Source organism: Eucalyptus grandis, chromosome 3 (assembly GCF_016545825.1).
Source record: "Eucalyptus grandis isolate ANBG69807.140 chromosome 3, ASM1654582v1, whole genome shotgun sequence".
In the NCBI taxonomy this organism is placed as follows: domain Eukaryota; kingdom Viridiplantae; phylum Streptophyta; class Magnoliopsida; order Myrtales; family Myrtaceae; genus Eucalyptus; species Eucalyptus grandis.
In genome coordinates this window covers 31,328,158-31,351,908 of record NC_052614.1, presented here as the reverse complement: position 1 = coordinate 31,351,908, position 23,751 = coordinate 31,328,158, and the positions used below count along the sequence as shown (strand labels likewise).

At 39.8% G+C, this 23,751-nt stretch overlaps 1 protein-coding gene across 1 annotated transcript; it reads right to left on the bottom strand.

Moving 5' to 3' along the window:
• Positions 1-7,009: 7,009 nt before the first annotated feature.
• On the bottom strand, positions 7,010-23,442 carry LOC104439406 (glutamate receptor 2.2). The gene is made up of 8 exons (XM_039309553.1): positions 23,306-23,442; positions 22,968-23,197; positions 19,973-20,266; positions 9,466-10,511; positions 9,043-9,355; positions 8,545-8,948; positions 7,846-8,422; positions 7,010-7,538 (listed from the first exon to the last, which is right to left on the bottom strand). The coding sequence occupies exons 1-8, from the start codon at positions 23,440-23,442 to the stop codon at positions 7,405-7,407; spliced, it is 3,135 nt and encodes a 1,044-aa protein (XP_039165487.1). The 3' UTR covers positions 7,010-7,404.
• Positions 23,443-23,751: the final 309 nt, after the last annotated feature.

The following is a 23,751-nucleotide window of genomic DNA, read 5'->3' as shown; positions in this document are numbered from 1 at the left end:
TCAATCACAGAGAGAGGACCCCTCCGAACGGTTGTCCATTGCCATTGATCGTTTCCGGAGAAAAGAGAGCACCGAAGAGCGAGCTTGAAAGAGGGTGAGCTTGAGAGAGAGAGGATTGGGAGAGAGAACGCTTCGTCGTCGCTTGAAGTACGCCTGTTGCTCGCCATCCGAACCAGGTAGGCTTCCCGCTTCACTTCGAGGTCTCGGGCCGGAGCTCGCGGCCGACCTGTTCACACGAGCTTCGGCTACACCAGAACTCCATGAAAGCTCATAGATGTCCTAGTGCATGTTGACAGATGTCCAGGCTTGTGCTCGAGTCTATACCGGTCCTGAGATCCTTCGTTTCTGTTGTGTATGCTAACCGGTTGATGAAATGCGAGTCGGTGGGTATGTTGTGGCTGAAAATGCTTTGTGCTCGCATCCGCTCGAGTGTGATATATGTTCTTTAGTGGATTTGTGTTGCTTGTGCATGCTGTGTTGATTTTTACTCGGATTCAAGCCTCGAATGAGCCCGTATTTCTTTGGTTATTGTTGTTGTTCGAATTAGTTTTGGTAAAGAAACAAATTTCGGCGAGGAAGGAGAAGGCAGTTTTCGGGAAGGTTGAAGGCGTGCAGGGGGCAAGCCCGAAGGAGAGAACGCGTAGAGAAGAAGACCAAAAAAAAAAAGTAAAATAAAAGAAGAAACAAAAGAAAACGAAAAGTAAAGAAAGAAATGAAAAGCAAAAAAAATTATGGAAAAAGAAAGTAAAAAGGGGCTTTGGGAAAGAGGAATCGCAGAAGCAAATGGCGCGGGGAGTGCAGTGAGAAAAGACTAAAGAAAAGAGTTTTTTTTTAAATAATAATAATAAAATTAAAAATGATTTTTTTTTAATCCAAAAGTGTTGGATCCGGATTTGGGTTTGGTCTACGGGCCGGGTTGGGTTTACCCGGTCCGAACCCATTTTATTGAAGTATTAAATATATATTAAAAATTTAAAAATAATAAATAAATAAATAAAAATCGAAAAAAAAAATTCAAAAAATTCAAAAAATTCAAAAAAATGATAAAAATTCAAATTTTTTTCTGAAATTTCAAAAAAACTCAGAAAACATTAAAATTTCGCCTTTTCTTAATTTTAATTAAAAGTTAAAAAAATAATTAAAATTAAAAAAATTAAAAAAATTAAAAAAAAATTAAATTAAATTAAGAATTTCGAAAATCCAAAAATGATAGGGTTTGGTTAGGAATTGCTATGTATTGCCCCTTTAGTGTAATTAAGCCTTTATTTTCTTGTATGTTGTTTTTATCGTATATTTAATTTGCGTGTCTTATGTTTAATTTGCATGTGTTTAATTTTAGGGCAAATAGGATCTTGGTAGGTATAATTATTACTTTATTGAATGTGCACCTGCATGCTCACCTCTTATGTTAGCGGATAGGTATGAAATCGATCTAAACTGCCTGATGAAAATCATTTGTTAAAATGAACAAGATTAGGTATCGAAAGGGCACTAATTGGTTATAGTGTAATCAAGTCTCCGAACCTAGACTCTCTGGTTGCGTAGGAAGTGAGGCACGCTCCCATGTCTCACTTGGTTTCTAGCCGACCCCAATAGGCTAGTGGCGACTCTTTTTGTGCAAAATTCATAAAAAATATCCCAACGTCACGCGGGGTATGGGCTCGGGAGAAGCCGCGCCGAATCATAGGCCTTTAGGCCCGTTCTTTAGGCAATACCCCTAAACCTGTTCCCTCCCCCTGAGGGTAGGTCGCGACAAAGTAAAACCCTTATTATTTTGCCAACTTCTCATAGGATTTTGTTTCCTATCCAAAACATATCTTTGTATATTTTAAACAAAAAATCTAAGTCCTAGTCAAAGTTGGACTTTCCTATTTTAACAGCTAGACTCTCCAACGCAGATTCAAATTCGGGAAGTTGATCTTCGGATCTTCTTTCCTCAATTTCGAACATCCACAACATATCCAATTTGGAATATTCGTAATTTTGCATTGGGCTTAAACTCGAGACATATTTTAACAATCTCCACCTTGGCTCGACGTTTGAGCTAAGTCGCAATCGCTTCGTAAAAATTCAAACTCTGTTGCTACTTTCCCCTAGCCCCCAATGGGCTCAACCACCACAGAAATTGTGCAAGTCCAAGCCTTGCTTGAACTTCGCCATAACCGAGGACCTCATCAGAATACCAACTCCACATGCACCTTTAACTGCTCCACAAGGATTTTCCGACATAACCTCCTTAACCGCAGATAAAGCAAAACCATTGTTTCATCCATATCTGTCAGGAGATCGAATACATACCTTGTTAATTTCAGCAGTTACAGCAACCATTGGCTCTATAGGCTCCACCTCGCTATGAGCACCATCTGTGTCGATTACTTTGCTAGTACTCGTACTCGCTACCTCAAGAGTTTCTGGTCGCAACTCCACCTCAAGCTGAACACCGTTCAAATCCGTTTGAACACTGCTATAATCACTCCTAGCCAGAAGTACTGGAGACTCGTCAAAAGTAACTTCTCTGCTGTTAACAGGTGAATTTATATCTAGGCACCACAACCGATCACCTCGCTCACCTTGTGCATAGCCATGAAATATGCACCTTGCCCTCCCATCGAGCTTACCATCACTCACTCGAAAATAGTACGGGCAATGTAACATTCTAATGATAGAATAACCAGCAACGTTACCTGACCACACTTCTTTAGGAGTCCGCCATTCAATAGCAGTTGATGGGGATCTATTCACCAGGTAGCTTATCGTACTTAGCATATCAGCTAGGATTCTCCTAGCAATACCAGCACTAGAGATTATTTTACGGGCCAACACTAGTAATGTTCTGCTCATCAATTCTGCAAATTGTTGTGATTTACTAGCACTAGTGCAGTGTTTCACTGTGCTCTCTTTCATGCAGAATTTATTTGTCAGCTCCGAGCAGAACTCCATGCTATTGTCAGTCCGCACATGCTTGATCGACTTACCAGTCTCCGTCTCGATCAAAGCTTTTGACTGCAAGATCCTGACACCAGCATTAAACTTGTGCCTTGGCACAAACACCCAGGTCTTTCTCGAGCAGTCAATAGACTCTCGAACAGTCAATAGACTCTCGAACAGATGCATCCGACGTCTCCGCAGCGAAATTTATCACTGTCTCACCTTGAAGTTTATACAGGCCATCGTGCTTGATTCATTTCATTATCACCAGGGCACCTCGAACAACCTTCAGAACTCCACCTTTTGAAGTATACCTGCAACCAGCTGAATCTAGGGCACCCAAGGAAATTAAGTTCTTTTTCAATTCTGGAACATGCCTCACTCCAGTCAATGTCCTCACGATACCATCATGCATTCTGATTTTAACATCACCAACACCCACAACATCGCACTCAGCATTGTTCCCTAACTGAACTTTACCACTACCCGCGCATTGATAAGTGATAAACCAGTTTTTATTTGGTGTGACATGAAAAGAACAACCAGAATCCATAATCCATCCATCAAGCGATGAATCATTAGTGACAGACAAGACATAATCGGCATTATCTGCTACAGCTGCAACATTATCTGCAGAATCAACCATAATTCCCTTACCCTTTTCGTTCTTCAGCTTAAGGCAATCCCTTCTAAGATGTCCCCTCTTGCCACAGCTCCAACAGACAACATTAGTAGTCCTAGATTGGCTACGTCTGTTCATATCAGTACTACCATTACCCACACGTGTTACAAATCTTCCTCTATTTTCACCTACTAGAGCAGTAGATGCAGATTCGCCAGATTCTCTTCTACGAATGTCCTCGCTCAGAATCAAATCTTGAACCCCATCAAACGTCAAACTTGTTGACCCGGAGGAATTACTAACAGCGAAGAACGGTAGTATTCCAACTATCGTGCAATGAGGATAATAGAATCAAAGCACATACCTCATCTTCAAAATCAACCTCAACTGAACTCAATTGACTAACAATCACATTGAATTCATTGATATGATCTGCAACTGACGCACCTTCTTTCATCTTCAAGTTAAACAAACGTCGCATCAAATAGACCTTGTTGATCGCAAAGGGCTTCTCGTACATATCCGACAGGGCTTGCATCAAATCAGCAGTGGTCTTTTCCTTCAGGATATTAAACGCGACGTTACGAGCCAACGTCAGTCGAATAACACCCATAGCTCGTCTATCCAGCAAATCCCAATCAGCTTGCTTCATCGTCGCTGGTTTCTCCCCAGACAAGGGCAAGTGCAGTTTCATCTGATAAAGATAATCTTCAATCTGCATCTTCCAGAAACTAAAATCCTTCCCATCAAATCTGTCGATTCTCACTTTTACTTCTTCTGTTGCCATCGATTCGCTTCAACTTAGCCAAGCCTGTCTCTAATACCACTTGTTGAGATAGGGCGAGCGATCGAACAAAATATAGACGGAAGAAGAAAAATAAATCGGACACCAGATTTACGTGGTTCAGTCATAAAGACCTACGTCCACGGAGAGAGCAGCAGCGAATTTCACTATAAATCAAGTGATACAAGGAGATTACACACTCAAGTCACTCAAACACTCTCTCGGTGTTTCCCAAGCCCCAATTACACCCAATAGCACACAGTGTTTAGCCCCGAAATTCCTCAAGAAATAATCTCTCAATCTCACGAAGGAATTACATGCAAATCTTACTACAAGATTTAATTGGCTTTAACACTAAACCTTCTTGGATGTAATTCACGACAAAGAAAATCCCTCCCAAGCACTCAACAACGAGGCGGTGCTTCAAGACCAATTCTTCACGATCAACGGCAGAACACCAAGCACTCACGTGGTGCTTCAAAACAACTTGTGATCCACATCTATCACCCATGGCCTTAAGTCTGTATATAAGTAAAACCCTTATTCTTTTGCCAACTTCTCATAGGATTTTGTTTCCTATCCAAAACATATCTTTGAATATTTTAAACAAAAAATCCAAGTCCTAGTCAAAGTTGGACTTTCCTATTTTAACAGCCAGACTCTCCAACGCAGATTCAAATTCGGGAAGTTGATCTTTGGATCTTCTTTGCTCGATTTCGAACATCCACAATATATCCAATTCGGAATATTCGTAATTTTGCATTGGGCTTAAACTCGAGACATATTTTAACACCCAACCAGCAGAACCTCCACTTGAACCAATGTCCCACCAACCAGCTCCTCACTCTCCCTACTCTTAACTGAACCACCCCCAAACCTGCCAAACCCGAATCACCCCACCCGCACCCATAACACGATCACACGCTCTCAAAACAACATTTTCAAGCCTAAACAAATACTCACCACAAAACATCCCCTAACTCAAACCTGTGAACCAAGTAAACTTACTAGCTTTGAGTAATCCCCAATGGCGCTCTGCTATGTCCAAAGAAATCAATGCATTAATTCGAAATGGAACTTGGGAACTAACCCCAAAGAATTCTTCTATGAATATTATTAGTTGTAGGTGGGTCTACAGGATCAAGCGTCGATCTGACGGCAGCATCAAGATATACAACACGCATCTTGTCGCCAAAGGATTTCACTAGATATCGGGAGTTGACTTCAAAGAAACATTCAACCCAATTGTCAAACCTACAACAATCCGCATCATCCTCACTCTGGCACTCACTTGAAATTGGCCACCATGCTAAATGGATGTAAACAATGCGTTTTCGCAAGGAACACTACAAGATGAAGTGCTCATGGAACAACTCCTGGTTTCAAAGACCCAGCGAAACCTGAATGTGTGCAAACTCAGGAAAGCTATCTACAGGCTCAAACAAGCTCCTTGAGCCTGGTAAAATGAGTTAAGTGCATTTGTAATAGCCAATTCATGTACTAAGTCCAAGGCTGATAGCTCCCTTTTTATCTACTTACACAGTGGCATAAAAGCATATTTTTTTATATATGTTGATGATCTTATCATTATGGGTAACAACACTCGGTTTCTCAATGATTTCATTGCAACATTTTTATGTCGAAGGTTTGGGGACCTTAGGCTACTTCTTTGGAATCGAAGTACTTCTCACCAAGAAGGGTCTTTTGCTCTTGCAACATAAGTACATACGGGATCTACTCGAAAAGCATAAAATGGCCGAAGCAAAGGATGTTGGGTCTACAATGGCGACCGGTAATACACTTACATTTCATGATAATTCGGGGTACACATCCGCAACTGAATTTCGGAGCTTCGTCGGTGCCCTTCAATACCTCAAAATCACTCGACCTGATATGGCGTTCGCTGTCAACAAATTATCCACAAGCCAACATTAAATCATTGGTCTGCCGCTAAACGCCTTCTTTGATATCTTAAAGGTACCCTATTCCATGGGCTTGACTTGCGGCGAGATACAAAGCCCATTGTACATACCTATTCCGACGTGGATTGGGCTGGTGATTCAGATGACAGGACTTCCACATCCGACTTCATCGTTTATCTTGGCACCAATCCTATCTCTTGGAGCTCCCGCAAACAGCGGTCCGTTGCCCGATCATCAACAGAAGTCGAATATAGAGTTGTTGCCGCTACCTCATGGGAATTACTTTGGGTCCAAAACTTGCTCATCGAATTGGGAATGCACTCACTTGAAACACTCATGATATACTGTCACAATATTGAGGCCACTTATGTGTGTACCAATCCTGTCTTCCACTCTCGCATGCAGCACCTTGCAATTTATTACCCCTTTGTCCGTGAGCTCGTAAAAGACGGATAATTGAGTCTCTCACATTTTCACACATGACCAACTAACGGACATCCTTACCAAGCCACTATCAAAACATTGCGGGCAAACACTTCGAGTCAAGATTGGCGTTTCCGACGGAAACTCCATCTTGAGGGGGCTTATAAGAGAATCAGTTTAAAATTCAAATTGTCCTCCATAATTTCAGCCTTCTCATTGCCGTAAATAGCTATCAATTAGTTGAGATTTGCTCCATATTTTTAGTTTTTGCTATCCTTGTACATGTACTATAAATATCATTGAAACACAGCAATGAAAATCATCCTGGAATATACTCTCAATCTCCCTTTTATAGAATCCATATATAATATTAAGCATGAAAACAATGCAAATCTATATTACTCTTGCCCAAAGTACTTACATCCTTGAAGGGATCATTTCACTGGAGTTCAGTCCATGACTCAATTTCAGGGAAACCACGATGTACAAAGGATTTATCTCTTTCACGTGCATTTACTGCCTTCAAGGTTTTGAACTGAGAATTCTCCTCTTGCTCCTACAGGCAACTATAGACTCCACAAAAACCAAAAGGCTTTTGATTTGAAAACAACATATGAGTGCTCATGTTATTGACTGCTCTATAAGATGGAACCTATAAAGAAGACAGGGTTCGGACCATTTCTACTTCAACTTTTGTTGGCTATATCGGAGTGATTTTTTAACGTCTATGATGACTGGAGCAAAGGCGATCCGCAGCTGCTTGAACTGCCACCTTCGCTACCGCAGTGACATTCACAGGAGTTGTGATGAGGGGGCCCACGAGCAGCAGTTGGTTGAGTGCCTTCGCGTGTTGAAAGGTCTGCAAACATTAAAACACAAAAAAATACTCTTCGGAAAAGGTGAAAGTTGGCATATGGTAGGCGTGCATCCTCCAAGTTCAAGTTCTGCTCAAGCAGGGTTCTAGCAAGTATTCTTAGTGATTTCAATGGAAGGAGGACAGTAAAATATAGGCCATATTAGAGACCGCAAGGTGTAGCGAGGACTAACGTGATTCAGGCAAAGCGTAGACCAATTTGTGTAGGATTTCACACAAATAGTGTCAGAAAGATGTCACATTCAGTGCAAAAATGTTTAAAGTTTATATCTAAGGTTGTCGAGGCATGTACCTGTCTTAATTACATTGGTAAGCTCGACATTTCTCGTTATCTTGTGGCACCCTTCATCTACATGGTTAGGAAGTCCTTGTTTTGCGGATGGTGTGCCTTGCTCATTGGTTAAAACGTCGTTGATTTGGCTGGTGTTGCTTGACGGACTCAGGGGAGAATTAGTGTTTTGTAATATCTCAACAGCTGCATGCTCATGGGTACCATCATCCATGCTTCTATCTCTGAATCTGCTCTCCCTAAAAGTATGGGAATTGATGTCTCTTTCGTAAAATCTTCTTCCCAATGCAACAATTTTCTGTCGCAGTGAAGCTGAAGAACTTGATATGACATGCCAATTCCTTTTGACAAACATCACCATGTTAATGAGGAGAGCTAAAACTGCAACAACTCCAGCAATCAAGAACAGGCCCCAGAAACTGTCAAGACCCAAGCTATTGGAAGAAATGGAGGAAGTTGAATCGAGGCTACTGGTTTCTAATGTAAACCACGCCTTTTCAGTTTTCGTCATAGGTCCTTCGGTTACATTGAGGATTGCTCGCGAAATGTCTGGAACTAGCGGAGACCCTTTGGGGAAAACCTGTAAACCAAAAGAAGCAAGACATGAGATTTTTCGATCAAAGAAATAACGACTAACCTTAGCAATTGTAGAATTTGAGGATTTTTCTTTATTTTTTGGCTGGAATTTAGAGATTGCCTTACAAAGCCAAATCCAGCATTTTTTAATGTTGGGATCATGGTGTATTTGTTGCGATATTGAGAAAGAACAAGTTTAATGTAGGGGACTTCATCAATTGCAGCTGCAATCCCACCCTCTGAGCTTCGTTTGGAAAGAAGCGCATCGCATTCTTGAGCAGATTTATAAGGTACAAGTCTCTTATAGTCAGATGTCATTTGCTGTAGCTTTTCATGAAGGAAAGTTCCATCCTGGTATCCCACATTTTCTCCACTCTTTAGGAGCTGATCTACATCAGTCACAGTTGGTTGAAGATTTTTCAACACCAAAAGAGAGCTCAAGCTCGCCGTATAACTTTGTGTTAGTATAAGTACCACGAAAACCCACACGATCACAACAAATCTTGTTAGGTTGCTAAATGCTCTCTCCCCTGCAATCCAAATTAAGGGTAAGCACATAACATCTCAAACAATGAAATGTAAATTGTAAAGTTCGATCGATCTACTAAAGTGAAGGTTGTTTACTTTGTGCAAAGACCATGGTTGAAAACGAAAACCAGAGGCTCGTGCCAACTTGATGCGTGGCTGGACCCCTGAAGTCTTCATTAATCCGATGTTCCAGAATCCACACGACCAATGCTATAAAAACGAAAAAGCATCCGGTTGCTAGCCAAAGGTCCCCAGTGAGTGGCTTCAAGAAAACCCAAGCATTCTTGCTCTTGTTGTCCTTGTATGGCACAAGCATTGCAACTCCCGATTCTATGTATGGTAAGGTAAACTCCACGTACAATGATCTGTTTGCAAGTATTGTCGTATCACCCACCACTGCATCATAATTCTGTTTCAACAAAAAGAAGGGAGAATGTTTTCTTTGTCAACCACATGATAGCACAGTATGTTTCAACATGTAATCCAACGAGACCGAGCTGTTGCAAAGAGTTATCTCACCTGGTAATATACTTGATCGATCATGTCATTGTAACTACCAGCGCTACTTCCATTAGGCAAGTCAAACGGAATAAATTCATAAGTCAATGCATAAGGCAGTTTTTCTATCACAGCTCGAAAGATGTCGATACAGTATCCGGTGACTTGGGATGTGTTTGTTGTAGGATCACGTGTCACCGTCACGAATTGCTTCAAACCGTCTTTCACAGGAACTAAGATTTTCAAACTCTTCCCAGTCATGGGAAACTCCCATCCCTTGGGAACAAAGATTGGATCTCCTGGCCATATTATTGTTCCTAAATTACTCTTTGAAGTGGAATATATGCTTGTGTCAAATGGATTCAAATCTCTCAGCAGCCCATTTTTTAGGGTCCAGAACCCGATCCCTCTTGCCGCGTTTCCATTGATATTAACAATTTGGAATACTAACGCTTCTAACTGCCCATCAACAAGACTGAAATTTCCAGTGAGCCCCATGAATGTGATATTAGCTAGTTCTTGGAGAAGTTTCTCACCATTTTGAGAGACCCCAATAGTGTCCAGATCAGTTGCATCGGTCGAAGTATTCAAAATCTCGAAGCTAAAATTCACCATTCCCATTTCCTCAACAGCCATTGCCAGAGCCCGAGCAGCATCATAAGCATTGTATCCGAAGATGTTCAACGGAGGACTAAGGACGGATGGATTCTCTTGTTGAAATTTCTTCTTCCACTGGATCATGAAAGTGTCCAGGTTCCGTGTGCCTGGGACATAAGTCTTAATGCCCAATACTCCTTGCATCGAACTAGCAACAACTGATGAATCCACAGAACTTAATAGGTCGGTGATTCCATTAGTCAAGATCCAGACGTAACCTTCGCTCATCATTCCCAACTCTTTTGCTTTGGCCAATAGCCGAGAACCGAGAGGAGGTAGCATGTGCACGATTAAGACCCTCGTTTGCATCGGCATTAACTTGTAGAGTTCCTGCCCGATTTGATCGTCCGTCGCCGAAGGAGGAATGAGGCTCCTATAGGGCACTCGCGTATCGAGCTCTTCCAAAGCACCCATTGAGATAGCTAGTACGAGTACCTAGAGGGGGGTGAATAGGTATACACAATAATTTCTCGATGTTTGCACGATATTTTAAACAATTAGAGAATTTGCAACAGTTAAAAATTCAATCGCAAGACTGAGTAAGGGAAAGAGAGAATTGAACACTCAGTTTATAGTGGTTCGGCTTGATTCAAGCCTACGTCCACTCTTTCGCACCGACAGCCGATTGGCTGGATTCCACTATGATCAAAGAGTTGTTACGGTGTTGATCTTCCTTGATTTCTAGGTGTAGATGATCTACCACACTCGTTCAAGGCGTCACCAAGTATAAACACTCTCAGTATACAATTTCGCTCAGTCTCAACTAACAATCAAAGGATCTTCAGACTCTGGAATTTTTCTATCGATCACACACTTAAAACAACTAGAACGTCTTCCTTTTATACTCCTTCATGCCATCATAGCCGTTGGCACTTACCAAAGGAATTCCTCCAATCTACCCGTTGGACGGAATCAATCAAGAAGATCATCCGAGCTATATAAGGAATCGATGATAGCCCATCAATCTGTTCGCCCATACAATCGGGATCTCGGTTTTCAAGAATAGAATAATCCAAGATTATTTCGTCGACCATCGGATCTTCAATCGATCTTAGATAAGATTTAAAGAATCCGAAATGATTATCCAACCAAAGAATCTATCCCGAGAGGATAGGATCAAATCCTCAATCATAAACCTCGACTTTGGATTTCCTTCAACACTTTGGATTAGAAAGAGGCGTCGGTGAGAATAATTTTGAGTCTTGAGTCTTGAGTCTTGAGTCTTGAGTCTTGAGATAACAAAGTCTTGAGACTATAAAATCTTGAGACTTTAACTATCGATATCCGGACTTAGACCGATAGAAATGTTTTGTCGGCTTCAAAATATTCTGGAAAGATTTCTCCAACAATCTCCCCCTTTTTGATGGTGACAAAACTTTCTTGAAGATTTGAACAACTTTGACCTGCAAAAACATTTCTCAAGCAATATGGCTAACTCATAAAGATTAATAAACAACCAGACTCTGCATCCACAGCAAATTGGTTAGTCTTTCATGAGTAATACCATGTAACAATACTTGATATAAATGCAACCAGTCAAGCATCAAAATCCACAACCAATTCAGTCTAACACTCAAGTTCAAGTTCTCAAGTCATACTCAAAAATAAACATAAACACAAAAGTCAAATAAAGTTTTAAAATAATGTTTGTTCAAATTGGTTCTCCCCCTTTTTGTCATCATTAAAAAGAGGGTGAGAAAGGAGTCATGTACGCTTGGGAATGCGCACGATCCGGAAATCCCCAATGGGTGGACTACTCCTTCGAGCTTCTTCAGATCTTCTCGCAGATGAGCTACCTCTTCTCTCTTGGCATTGGCTTGAAGTTGCAGAGCGAGGTCTTTGTATTTATCTTCCAGAGAGACTGAAGATGCTTGTCCAGCATGCTTCAAGGCTTGGATTTCACAATCCAGAATATATATCTGGTTACGCATTTCCAGAAGAATATTCATGATACTACGAAGATCTACAGAATCATCCGTCTGTGTACTGGCATTGGCTTTCTCAGATGGTGTGTGTGCGACGATGGCGCTTCGAACGGTCTTGCAGATTTGGAATCGTCGTATCATCTTCTTCGAGCAATTGAGAGACCTGAACTTCTTCCAGGTCTTACGGAGATTTTCTTTGATCTTCAGCGGCATGAGGTGGAGACCTCTCTTGCTCGCTAACTCCCCCTGTCTCTAGGACATCGAAAGGGGAAGAGTGATGATCAATCTCTTGATTTCCCTTCTCTCCAGATTTATCAGCAGACTGTTCTTTTACTTCTTCTTCTTCTTCCTCAACTTCTTTCTCCTTCTCTCTCTGTTCTTCTTCTTCTCTGCTCTGCTGAAGTTCTGTCGAATAAGACACAGAACGTCTTGTTCTTGTCGGTCTTTGGAATAGAGGATCTTCATCATCTTCATCCTCATCCTCCAGGATAAGAGTTCTTTTCCTCTTTTCGAAGAAGCACTAAATGCCTTCTTTCCTTTTTCTTTTGAAGGCATCGGATTTGGAGATTTCACTTTGAATTTCTCCATTGCCTTAGAGAGTTCTTGCGACGCATCTTCATTAACATTTTCAGCCCTACCACCATCTTATCACACGGTCGAACACAAAAAGTATGTGGCGGTTCAATATTCAGATGTCGAAGATCTTGGTCACCAGACCAGGATAAGGCAATTGTCCTTTGTCTTTTGACACCATTACGTACATATGGAAAAGAATAGTGTGCGGGAGAGAGAACTTCCGTCTGAGTTGATCGCATACATCAACTTTGCTTGAGAAAGAGACACGAAGTCTTTGAAGTAGACTTAGGTCCGAGACAATTGATCACAATCTTGTGAAGCACAATGTTGATGGCATTCATCCTGGAATAGATAATTTTCTTATCTACATCCCTATCTTTGACAAGATCCAGAGTAGTTCGAGCAGGTGAGACTTTGATTGGGAGATAGCGTCCCCGTTCAACTCCAACTATGTCCGCCAACATATTCACATCTACCACATAGACTTTGTCTCGAACACTGAATGAAATTCTATTCGCATCCAAAAAGCTAAGATTTGAATAGAAATAAGCGATCAGATGATCATACCCGTCTGCCAGAGTCGGAGCGAAAGTCTCAAGTTGAAGCAAATTCAACTTCTCTCTTAGGTTCAAGTTGATGGAATCCGGGAAGTCAAAATCGACACTTCTAGGGTTGATTACCCCTCTTTTCAACAGATCGTAATACACTTTTTCTTGATCCTTGGATTTAAACAAATCCATCCGATTTCCTTTCGCCTTTGCCGCCACACCCATTCTAGGTTCAAATTCAAGGAACATTTTGTCATCATCATTCGCGTCAATCAGATTTTGTCTGGCATACGAGGATCTCTTGGAATGTTCGCAAGTGCTTCCTCTGCTTTTCCTTTTGGGGCAATTCCCCATTCCTCCATTTTCTTCAGAAAAAGATACTCATTCCCATAATTTTTGTCCTTAAGGAAGTCATCTATATAGTTCAATGGAGTACCTGTGCTTTTCAATGCACAATAAAGTTTATACAAAAAGGAGGGCTTTTGAACTCTTCCGGGTCGGCATCCTCGATTATCTCTTCTTCCAGTTATGACTTGCACTTTGTGGGGCGGGGAGATGCTGAATGACGTGGAGGAGAGCGAATCGGACTTTGTCGCGACCGGATAAGTCTTCTTCCTCGGTAAGATCGAAATGAGTCGGTCCCTTCTTCATTCTTTGTGGTCCCCTGTTTGCGATTCTTGATGATTTCCTCGAAGACGACATCTTTCTTTGTCTATTGGAGGATTCCTTCACTTGCTTTCCCAAGAAAAATGACCACTTTCTCGACGATGAACAAAGAGTAGAAACAGTATCGAGAGGAGAGTGCTTTTTAGGGTTTTGAAAATTGGGGAAAGGAAAAACTGTATATATATAACTCAGTTTTTGAAAAAGGAAGTTCAATCGGTGCAAGGAAAGTGAACGATTACTTCTTTTCAAAATCGATAACTGCCAAAATTATTAAACAAAAGATCGTACCTTTTTGACTAAATGACAATTAGTACCTTTTAGATGAAATACAACTTACGTCTTTATCCACGAATGTCCGAGTCTCGGGACTTAGAGTCTAAGAGATCAGAGTCTTAGAGTTGGTGAGTCTCTAGACTTTAACTTCTTCAAGCTTCAAAATGTTGAGTCTTGAGCGGATAAAGTCAAACTGATTCTTCTCCAAAGGCTTTGTGAATATGTCTACGCTAGTTGACTTTTGAATCAACAAATTGAATCGAGATTTCTCCATTTTGAATATGATCTCTAATAAAGTGATGTCGAATTTCAATATGCTTTGCTCTTGAATGAAGGATTGATTTTTGGTGAGATTTATAGCACCGGTGTTGTCACATCGATTTCGTGCATGAGTCTTCAATGCCAAAGTCTTGTAGCTGTTGTTTTATCCATAGAATTTGCGAACAGCAGCTTCCAAGAGCTACATACTCGCTTACGTCGTTGAAAGAGCTACGGTGCTTTGTTTCCTCGAAAACCAAGACACCGTTCTGTTTCCAAGTAGTTGACAAGTTCCGGAAGTGCTCTTTCTATCGACTACGCAACCGGCCAGATCGCATCCGAGTATCCTAGAAGATTAAAGTCTCCCCTCTTTGGATACCAAAGACCGATGCTTGAAGATGAAGCAACGTATTTGATAATTCGTTTCACGGCAATGAGATGTGATTCTCTAGGATCGATTGAAACCTAGCACAGATACAAACACTAAACAAAATATCAGGTCTAGAAACGTAAGATAAAGAAGTGAACCGATCATGCTCTGTACAGCTTTTGATCTACTTTCTTCCCTTCTTCATCCTTGTCTATCTTCGAGAACATGACATTGGTATGTCGATCTTTTTGCATTTTTCCAATCCAAACCTTTTGACAAGATCATTCGCATATTTTTCTTGATGGATGAAAGTTCCTTCCTTCATTTGTTTCACTTGGAGTCCAAGAAAGAATGTTAATTCTCCCATCATACTCATTTCAAATTCATCCCTGCATAGACTTAGAAAATTTCTTGCAAAGACTTTCATTAGAAGATCCAAAAATAATGTCATCAACATATATTTGAACAAGTAAAAAGTTTTTGTTTTCCTTTTTGATAAACAAAGTAGTATCTACTTTACCTTTGACAAAACCATTTTGTAATAAAAACTTACTTAATCTGTCGTACCAAGCTCGAGATGCTTGCTTTAGACCATACAGAGCCTTTTTCGAAGGCGAGTCGGCTTCTTTGGGTCTTCAAATCCGGCGGTTGTTCCACATAAACTTCCTCATGGATAAATCCATTTAGGAAAGCACTTTTGACGTCCATTTGGAATAACCTGAAATTTTTGTAACAAGCAAACGCAAGTAATAGACGAATAGCTTCTAACCTTGCAACGGGTGCGTAAGTCTCGTCATAGTCTATTCCTTCTTCTTGCGTATACCCTTTGGCCACGAGTCTTGCTTTGTTTCGTACGACTTTTCCTTTTTCGTTCATTTTGTTCTGAATACCCATTTGGTTCCAATAACAGTTTTACCTTTTGGTTTAGATGTCAATTCCCAGACATCATTGATGATGAACTGTCTAAGCTCTTCTTGCATAGCTTCGATCCAGCTTTCATCAGATAAAGCTTCTTCTATGCTTTTTGGTTCAATTTCAGAGATGAGAGCCACAGCACTAGATTCTTCAAGCCTTTTTGATCTGGTGCGGATTCCTTCATTAAGTTCGCCAATAATAAGATCTTTGGGATGATTGGATTTGTGCTTCCAGTTACCAGGTTGATGATCTCTTTCTTTATTTGATTCTCCATGAGCGTCTTGATGATGGACTTCCGAATCCGAGATGCTTCTTGAGATGTAGACATTTGAAGATCTAGAGCGGATTCAGTCTCTTCACATCGAGTCCGGCTGGATTCATCTTGCACCGAGTCTTGGAATTTGACATTCATTGATTCTTCCACTGACCGGCTTTTTTGTTGTAGACTCGTAGGCTTTGCTTGATGTAGAATATCCAAGGAAGATGCCTTCATCTCGATCTTTCTTCAAACTTACCAACTCGATCATTTGCATTTTTCAAAATAAAGCATTTGCAACCGAACACATGAAAGTATGAAACAATAGGCTTCTTACCTTTGAACAATTCATAGGGGTTTTATCAAGAATAGGTCTTAAAAAGACTCTATTTATAATATAGCAAGCAGTTGAAATTGACTTCAGCCCAAAATCGTGAAGAAATTTTACTTTCAATTAAAAGTGTTCTAGCCATTTCTTGAAGAGATCTATTCTTTCTTTCCACAACTCGATTTTGCTCGGAGTATACGGAGAGGAAAACATGTGATTAACACCAGATTTATCACGAGAATCTCGTAAAATCTTGATTTTCAAATTCACTTCCATGATCTGTTCTTATACTAGAAATAGCACATCCTTTTTCATTTTGAACCTTTTTAGCAAACTTTTCAAAGTACGAAAAGGTTTCGATTTGTTTGCAAGAAAATATACCCGGGTAAAACGAGTAATCATCTACAATTACTAGACAATATTTCTTACCTCCAATGCTCTGGGTTCTTGTTGGTCCGAAGAGATCCATATGAAGCAAGCGTATTACATGATTAGTAGATACATGATTTATTTGTTTAAATGAATTTCTTACCTTTCCCGAATGCATGGAGTACATAAGTCAGACTTTTGGTATGGCAGTTTAGGTAGACCTCGAACAAGCTGCTTTGAAGAGATTTTGGCTAATTGCTTCTTGTTGATATGGCCAAGCTTTCTATGCCATAGAATTGCTTCATCTTGAATTGAAATTAAGCATTGTTCTTCATTTGGCTTTACATCAAGGAGGTAGATGTTTCCATGCCTTCGACCCATGAAAGATCGAGTCGAATCTTTGCTAATTCAGAACATATGCCTTCTTGAAAGAAGATCTTGTAACCGAGTATCACACAATTGGCTAATCTTTGAGTAGATTGTAGTTGAGTCCTTCCACTAGAGAGACATTGCTTATTGTGAGATTTCCAATTTTCGCAATTCCGAATCCCACAATACTTCCTTTGCTATTTCCTCCGAATGAAACTTTTCCACCATTCACTTTAATAAGCTTTATGAAACACTCGAGTCTTCGTCATGTGTCTTGAGCATCCGCTGTCAAGATACCACTTTACCTTCTTTTTGACAGAGACCTGCATTCAAAAAAGAGTCTCAAGCTTTCTTTGGTACCCAAATTTTCTTGGGTCCTTTCGTGTTAGTAGGATAAGCATTATTAAGCCATACTCTCTTCACAGGCTTCCAAACCATAGGACACTCTTTTTCAAAATGATCCTGACTGTTACACTTAGAACACCTTAAAGCATTTCGACCTACAGGCTTTACAAAAACTCTTTTGAAATGATTTTTATAAGCCTCTCTCGATGGTCTTTTCTTAATTCTTTCTTTTACTTTCGGAAAATCAATCAAAGGGATTGTTTCATCTGTCATACCTAGACCCGACTTATTGAAGTAAGGTCTTTGGATTGAAAGGACTTTTTCAAGTTTTTTGGACCCTATTGAAAATTTCTTTGAAATATTTGATAAATCAGTTTTTAAGAAAGCATTTTCTTTTGAAAGATTGTCTTCACTCTCTTTAAGAGTAGAAACATTCAAGTCTAAATTTTTTACCTTTTCTTCTAAAATGTTTTCCTTTTGTTTTAAAACTGAGTTTTCCTTTTAAGTTCGGAAATCCTTTTAAGAGAAGTCTTAAGACTAAAACATAACTCATTAATATATTTAGAGACTTTGACAGGGATTTTATAATCACTTACCTCAAATTCACACATGTCCGAGTCGATCCAGTCCGAGTCGATTGCGCCATTAGACACGGGTTGGCATATTCCTCATCACTCTCTTCACACTCGTATCACTCCAGTTTCGGCTTTAAGAGCTTTTCGAAATTTCTCAGCTTTTCCTCTTTTCTTTTCAGAAGAGGACAGTTGGGTCGATGTGTCCCTTCTTTTTACATTCGAAGCAAACTACTTCTTTGTTTGGTTCCTCATCATCAACAGACTTGGTCTGCTGTCTCGAGAACTTTGTTTCTTTGGGATGAACCTTCGCCTTTTCTATTCAGTTTTCTGAATCTTCTTATCATGAGGGCGAGCTCCTCATCATTCATATCATCTTCAGAATCTGCATCATCAGAATCATCATTTGATTTTAGTGCAATAGATTTCTTACCTCTTGGATCTTCGTCTTCATTAATTCGTTCCACTTCGTAAGGCGAAGAGTTCCAATCGGTTCGTCTACGAGATAATGGCATGATTCTTTGCGTCTCTCTTATTGAAGTCTTTATATGATTCCAATCCTTGGAGAGTCCACGTGAAGCTTGTTCACCTTCATGGGATCAGAAATTTTTGTCCTTGGTTCTCAAGACCATTGACAATATCGTAAAACGACTAAACATGTCAGTTATAGATTCTCCTGGTTTCATTTTGAAGGATTCATATTGACCAAGAAGAATGTTAATTCTGGTCTCCTTCACTCGATCTGTTCCTTCATAAGTGATATGTAACCTGTCCCAGACTTCTTTTGCTAAGACACAAGAAGATATTCTGTTATATTCAGTTGGTGACAAAGCACAATATAAAGAATAAATTGCTTTAGCATCGAGTGCTTGTCTCTTGTTTATTTCTTCTTGAGACATTCCGCTGGTTTCAACGGTTTCTTTTCCTCTTTCGGTGTTTGATGCAGCAGCGGGAGTGATTCCTTTTTCCACTACGTCCCATTCCGAGAGGATCCTTTGATCGTAGGAAAGCTTTCATCTTGTTCTTCCAGATGTTGTAATCCTTTCCATCGAAGTAGGGAGGTCTGGTATTGCTTTGCCCCTCCATCAGCCCCGGTGCTAGCATACTAGCCATGGATCTTTTACTCAAGTAAAACACTTCAAACAAAGTAAGAACACGAGGCTCGATACCAATTGAGATAGCTAGTACGAGTACCTAGAGGGGGTGAATAGGTATACACAATAATTTCTCGATGTTTGCACGATATTTTAAACAATTAGAGAATTTGCAACAGTTAAAAATTCAATCGCAAGACCGAGTAAGGGAAAGAGAGAATTGAACACTCGGTTTATAGTGGTTCGGCTTGATTCAAGCCTACGTCCACTCTTACGCGCACCGAGCCGATTGGCTGGATTCCACTATGATCAAAGAGTTGTTACAGTGTTGATCTTCCTTGATTTCTAGGTGTAGATGATCTACCACACTCGTTCAAGGCGTCACCAAGTATAAACACTCTCAGTATACAATTTCGCTCAGTCTCAACTAACAATCAAAGGATCTTGAGACTCTGGAATTTTTCTATCGATCACACACTTAAAACAACTAGAACGTCTTCCTTTTATACTCCTTCATGCCATCATAGCCGTTGGCACTTACCAAAGGAATTCCTCCAATCTACCCGTTGGACGGAATCAATCAAGAAGATCATCCGAGCTATATAAGGAATCGATGATAGCCCATCAATCTGTTCGCCCATACAATCGGGATCTCGGTTTCCAAGAATAGAATAATCCAAGATTATTTCGTCGACCATCGGATCTTCAATCGATCTTAGATAAGATTTAAAGAATCCGAAATGATTATCCAACCAAAGAATCTATCCCGAGAGGATAGGATCAAATCCTCAATCATAAACCTCGACTTTGGATTTCCTTCAACACTTTGGATTAGAAAGACTGTCGGTGAGAATAAAGTCTTGAGTCTTGAGTCTTGAGTCTTGAGTCTTGAGATAACAAAGTCTTGAGACTATAAAATCTTGAGACTTTAACTATCGATATCCAGACTTAGACTGATAGAAATGTTTTGTCAGCTTCAAAATATTCTGGAAAGATTTCTCCAACACCCATAAGAGAAGGTATGATGCCTTCTCCAAACTCATTGTCCACATATATTAGAACCGCTTCTCTCCAACCAAAAGCTTGCACGACTGCGCTTATGGCGTTCACTTGGGACGAGTCATTTTGCGCAGCTCGAATGAAGTATGGACTCCGAAGGGAACTGAGGGAAGGACTAGTAGCAGAAAAAGAGATGATCGGCACGTGAGATTTGTTTCCAAGGTCAATGACGAAGTCTGCTTGCACTGAACTTTGGGGGCCTATTACGGCGTGGACTTGCTTATTCTTTATCAGATCAAGTGCTGCAATGGTGAACCAGAAAAGACGGTGAAACAATAAAAAGTTCGGCAGATAATGGAAATTCTTATTGGAAAAGGCGCATCAGGAGTCAATCAAAACTTGGTGCAATATTATTAAATTTATAGATGGTTAAGAAGAAGGTAGCATCGGAGCTTGAAGTTGGAACTTGTACTTAATGTTATTGAAACAAGTGTTTACTAACCAGAAAAATCTGACGTGAACCCATTATGATTAGATCACAATTTCAACATGTTCTTAAAACGATGAAATCTTGATTACTCTGACAAGGTTAAGCGAAACCTCTTATTTTTTAGGTAGCTGACCACTCCCATTTGATTTTAATGTGATTTTAAACATGATGCACAATTGTGTTCACGGACGATATTTATCGACATCGAGGAAGCTCACTTTGATTAAGTAAACTTCATATCCATGAAATACCCTGATCATGTGATTGACTAAGCCCTCTTATTAAATCATAACGACTTTAATATTATTGCCCGTCTTCCCCCATAGTATACATATAAGACCCAAGCAAAAGTCTAGATAAGAGGTTCAAACATGAAATTTTTTGTACTTTGTGCAGCGAGGAATCCACGCGGCATGTCCATTCCAACTGAAATATTGTTGGGGAAATGATATAATGCATACCAAACCGAACTAATTCTATTATCAAAAGTAATTTGAGAACGAAAAAGTGGTTAAACTGGCCCAGACATGAACATGTTGAATCTTCCTCCTCGTTAAATGACCTCTTTTATCTCATGGCATCAGAAAATTCCACTCTTCCAAGCCCCATATTTCAATTTTATGGATTTTGTGAGGGCAGACCTTTCTGATGCTATATCATATACCAAACCTTTTAGCATCCATTTTAAACTGCTTGCATGCATTGACAACTATCTGATTGAATAGGAAACCTAAGTTGTTTCAATCACGGTTAATAACACAAAGCTTCCATGAAAATAGTTAGTCACCGGCTTAACTTTCTCAACTAGAAAAAGAACATCAGAACAATTATGTAGATATATTTTCCTGAAGAAAAAAAAAATAGAAGTGTCTCTATAAACCAGCCCGGCTTAAAGACTATTTTTCTAATCCGAAAAAGCACAATAAAAGTTTATTTCTTGAATTGAAAACTTCTTCACTAGAAAATATTTTCAAGAAATTTAAGATTAGACAAAGTAAACCTTTTTTTTTTTTTTTGTATTTGTTTTCACTGAAAACAAATTGGAAAAAAAAAATATTTCCATGGTATTTGATAATAAGTGAATACATTAAAGGCAGCTTGTAAATTAAAATTGTTATGTAATGACTAACAAAATAGAATCAATGTCTTTTTGTTTATTTTGTAATCCATTGAATAAAAGGACTTACAAGTAATTATTAAAGAATTTATGAAAAATATTATTCACAATATGATATAAGATGGATTATTGTGAGAATATGGAAAGACATGAGCATTAAAGAAGTATGTTCAGTAGATAATAAAAAAACCATATGAGACTTATCAAGATAAAAAGAAAAAATATTGATAAGCAGATAATGGATATAGAAGGACTTATTCTTCTCAGTTGGACGCACGGCAGAAATCAAAAAATATGATTTCTTATTGCCGAAAAAAGAAGCTGTTTTCCCCAATCTAAGTTTATTGTTTTCATTCCATGAAAAAAAAAAATCATCAATCAACTAATTTTCCATCATTCAAAAATTGGAAAATTCGAGAACAATTTCCTGAAAATGGTTATTTTTAAACAAACTAACTCTAATGTTAGTTTTTCTTACCAAATTTGAAGCTATGTAGCATGTGCCTCTTGTGACTCAATTTCTTACAGGGTTCACTTGTCATCTACATGTAGACATAATTTTTTAGAGTTTACTACATCACTGCGGGACAAGAGTCACAGGAGAGTTATATATTCTTCGATGAAAAGAATAGACGATAGCAGTCCTACATTTCACCCTCCAACATCTTAAAACAAAAATTCTGCGACAAAATTCTGCTCACACGTTTTTATCAAGATGAAACATTGTGTCCATGAATATATGCACATTTATACATTGGCGAACTATGACATCATAGGAAGGTGGACTTCTAATTCAAAGATCACAAGTTTACCGACACCAACAATATTGAGGAGTTATTATATGGTCTGTAGATCATTTTGATTAATATCATCTCAACCAGTAAATAAGTAGGCCCTATCATGAGCTCGAACGATTGATGCTTGAGATATATTTGTTCTATATGATGCATAAATCATACACGCTTGTTTCAATAGTGCTACACCCTCTAAATACCAAAACAAAACCCAAGAAATGGTTTAATAGATTAGAGATTTTCGATTTGGGGTGACTGAAATAACTATTTCCATCAGGATATTATAATTGGATGGTCCCTAAGATTGTTTCTTGCAATATCGTCTTCTTGGTATAGCTTTCTGAAGAGTAAACTCCAAGAATTGAAAGGAATAGATGAAACAAATGGTTCCAAGGTCAAATGTTACTCTCAAAGACCAGTGTTTTCAAGAAGCACCGCGTGGCGTGGATGGAACAAAACCCATAAATACTGACAAGCTAAGCGTCAAATCGTCCGTCTCACACGGGTGCATGACTGGGTTGGACGTGTGAAAGATATCAAATTGAATCTTAACCAAAATAAACTTCATCAATCAACAGAAGTACAAAAGGTAGAGAGAGAACCTGCAGCAGCAGCAGCAACCTCCTCTCCTTTTGAGTCTCTAACGTTGAGGACGAGCCTGGTCTTGTAAGAAGGGTTTGAACTATAAAAGTTAGAGAGAGACAATTCAACGCAGCTCAATCCCATTTTACCCACCCACGTCTCCAGATCAACAATCACCCCAACGTTCACTGGGATCGTTGTGGCACTGTTTTTGTTACTACTTTGCGCCACCGCTAGGTGAGCACCGTCGCTGGAGGACACAATGATGGCTAAAAAGGAGAGAGCCAAAAAGGGGAGCGTTTCAGCATCGAAAGAGATCCTTGGCAGGGCTGGCAACCCCAGCCAATGCTCCCCCTACCGTTGCTGGCCCTTCCTAGCGATGGTGAGGAGGAGGTGAAGGCCTGCGAGCCCTCGCCCAAATCTGGGGCGAGGGTCGCGGTCCTCACCACCAATCGGCTGGAGGCCGGCAACCCTGGCCAACCCTCCCCCCTCCATCGACAGCCCTTCCTGGCGACAGTGAGGAGGTGGCGATGGCGAGGGTTTAGCTCTCAGCTGCCTCCCTTCGACCCCTCGCCCCCTTTTTTATTTTATTTTAAGTTTTTAATTTTTAGAATATTTTAAATAAATTTAGTTTTAAATTTAATTTAATTTAATTTTATATTAATTATTTACACATCAAAGACAAAATGACATCGTTTTTGCATTTTCTCGCCACGTCAGCGTGCAAAACGACGCCGTTTTGCACTCACCTCGCCTAAAAATTGTCACGTCAGCAATTTGACTGGATTTTGGCCAAAGTGGTAC

Bases quoted from the DNA above. Each gene is read 5' to 3' on its own strand.
- LOC104439406 (XM_039309553.1), bottom strand. From the start codon at position 23,442: ATGGAGGGGGGAGGGTTGGCCAGGGTTGCCGGCCTCCAGCCGATTGGT. The intron at 9,356-9,465 runs GTGAGATAACTC...TTGTTGAAACAG, and splicing joins TCGATCAAGTATATTACCAG to AATTATGATGCAGTGGTGGG. The intron at 8,423-8,544 runs GTAAGGCAATCT...TTTGGTTTACAG, and splicing joins AAAATGCTGGATTTGGCTTT to GTTTTCCCCAAAGGGTCTCC.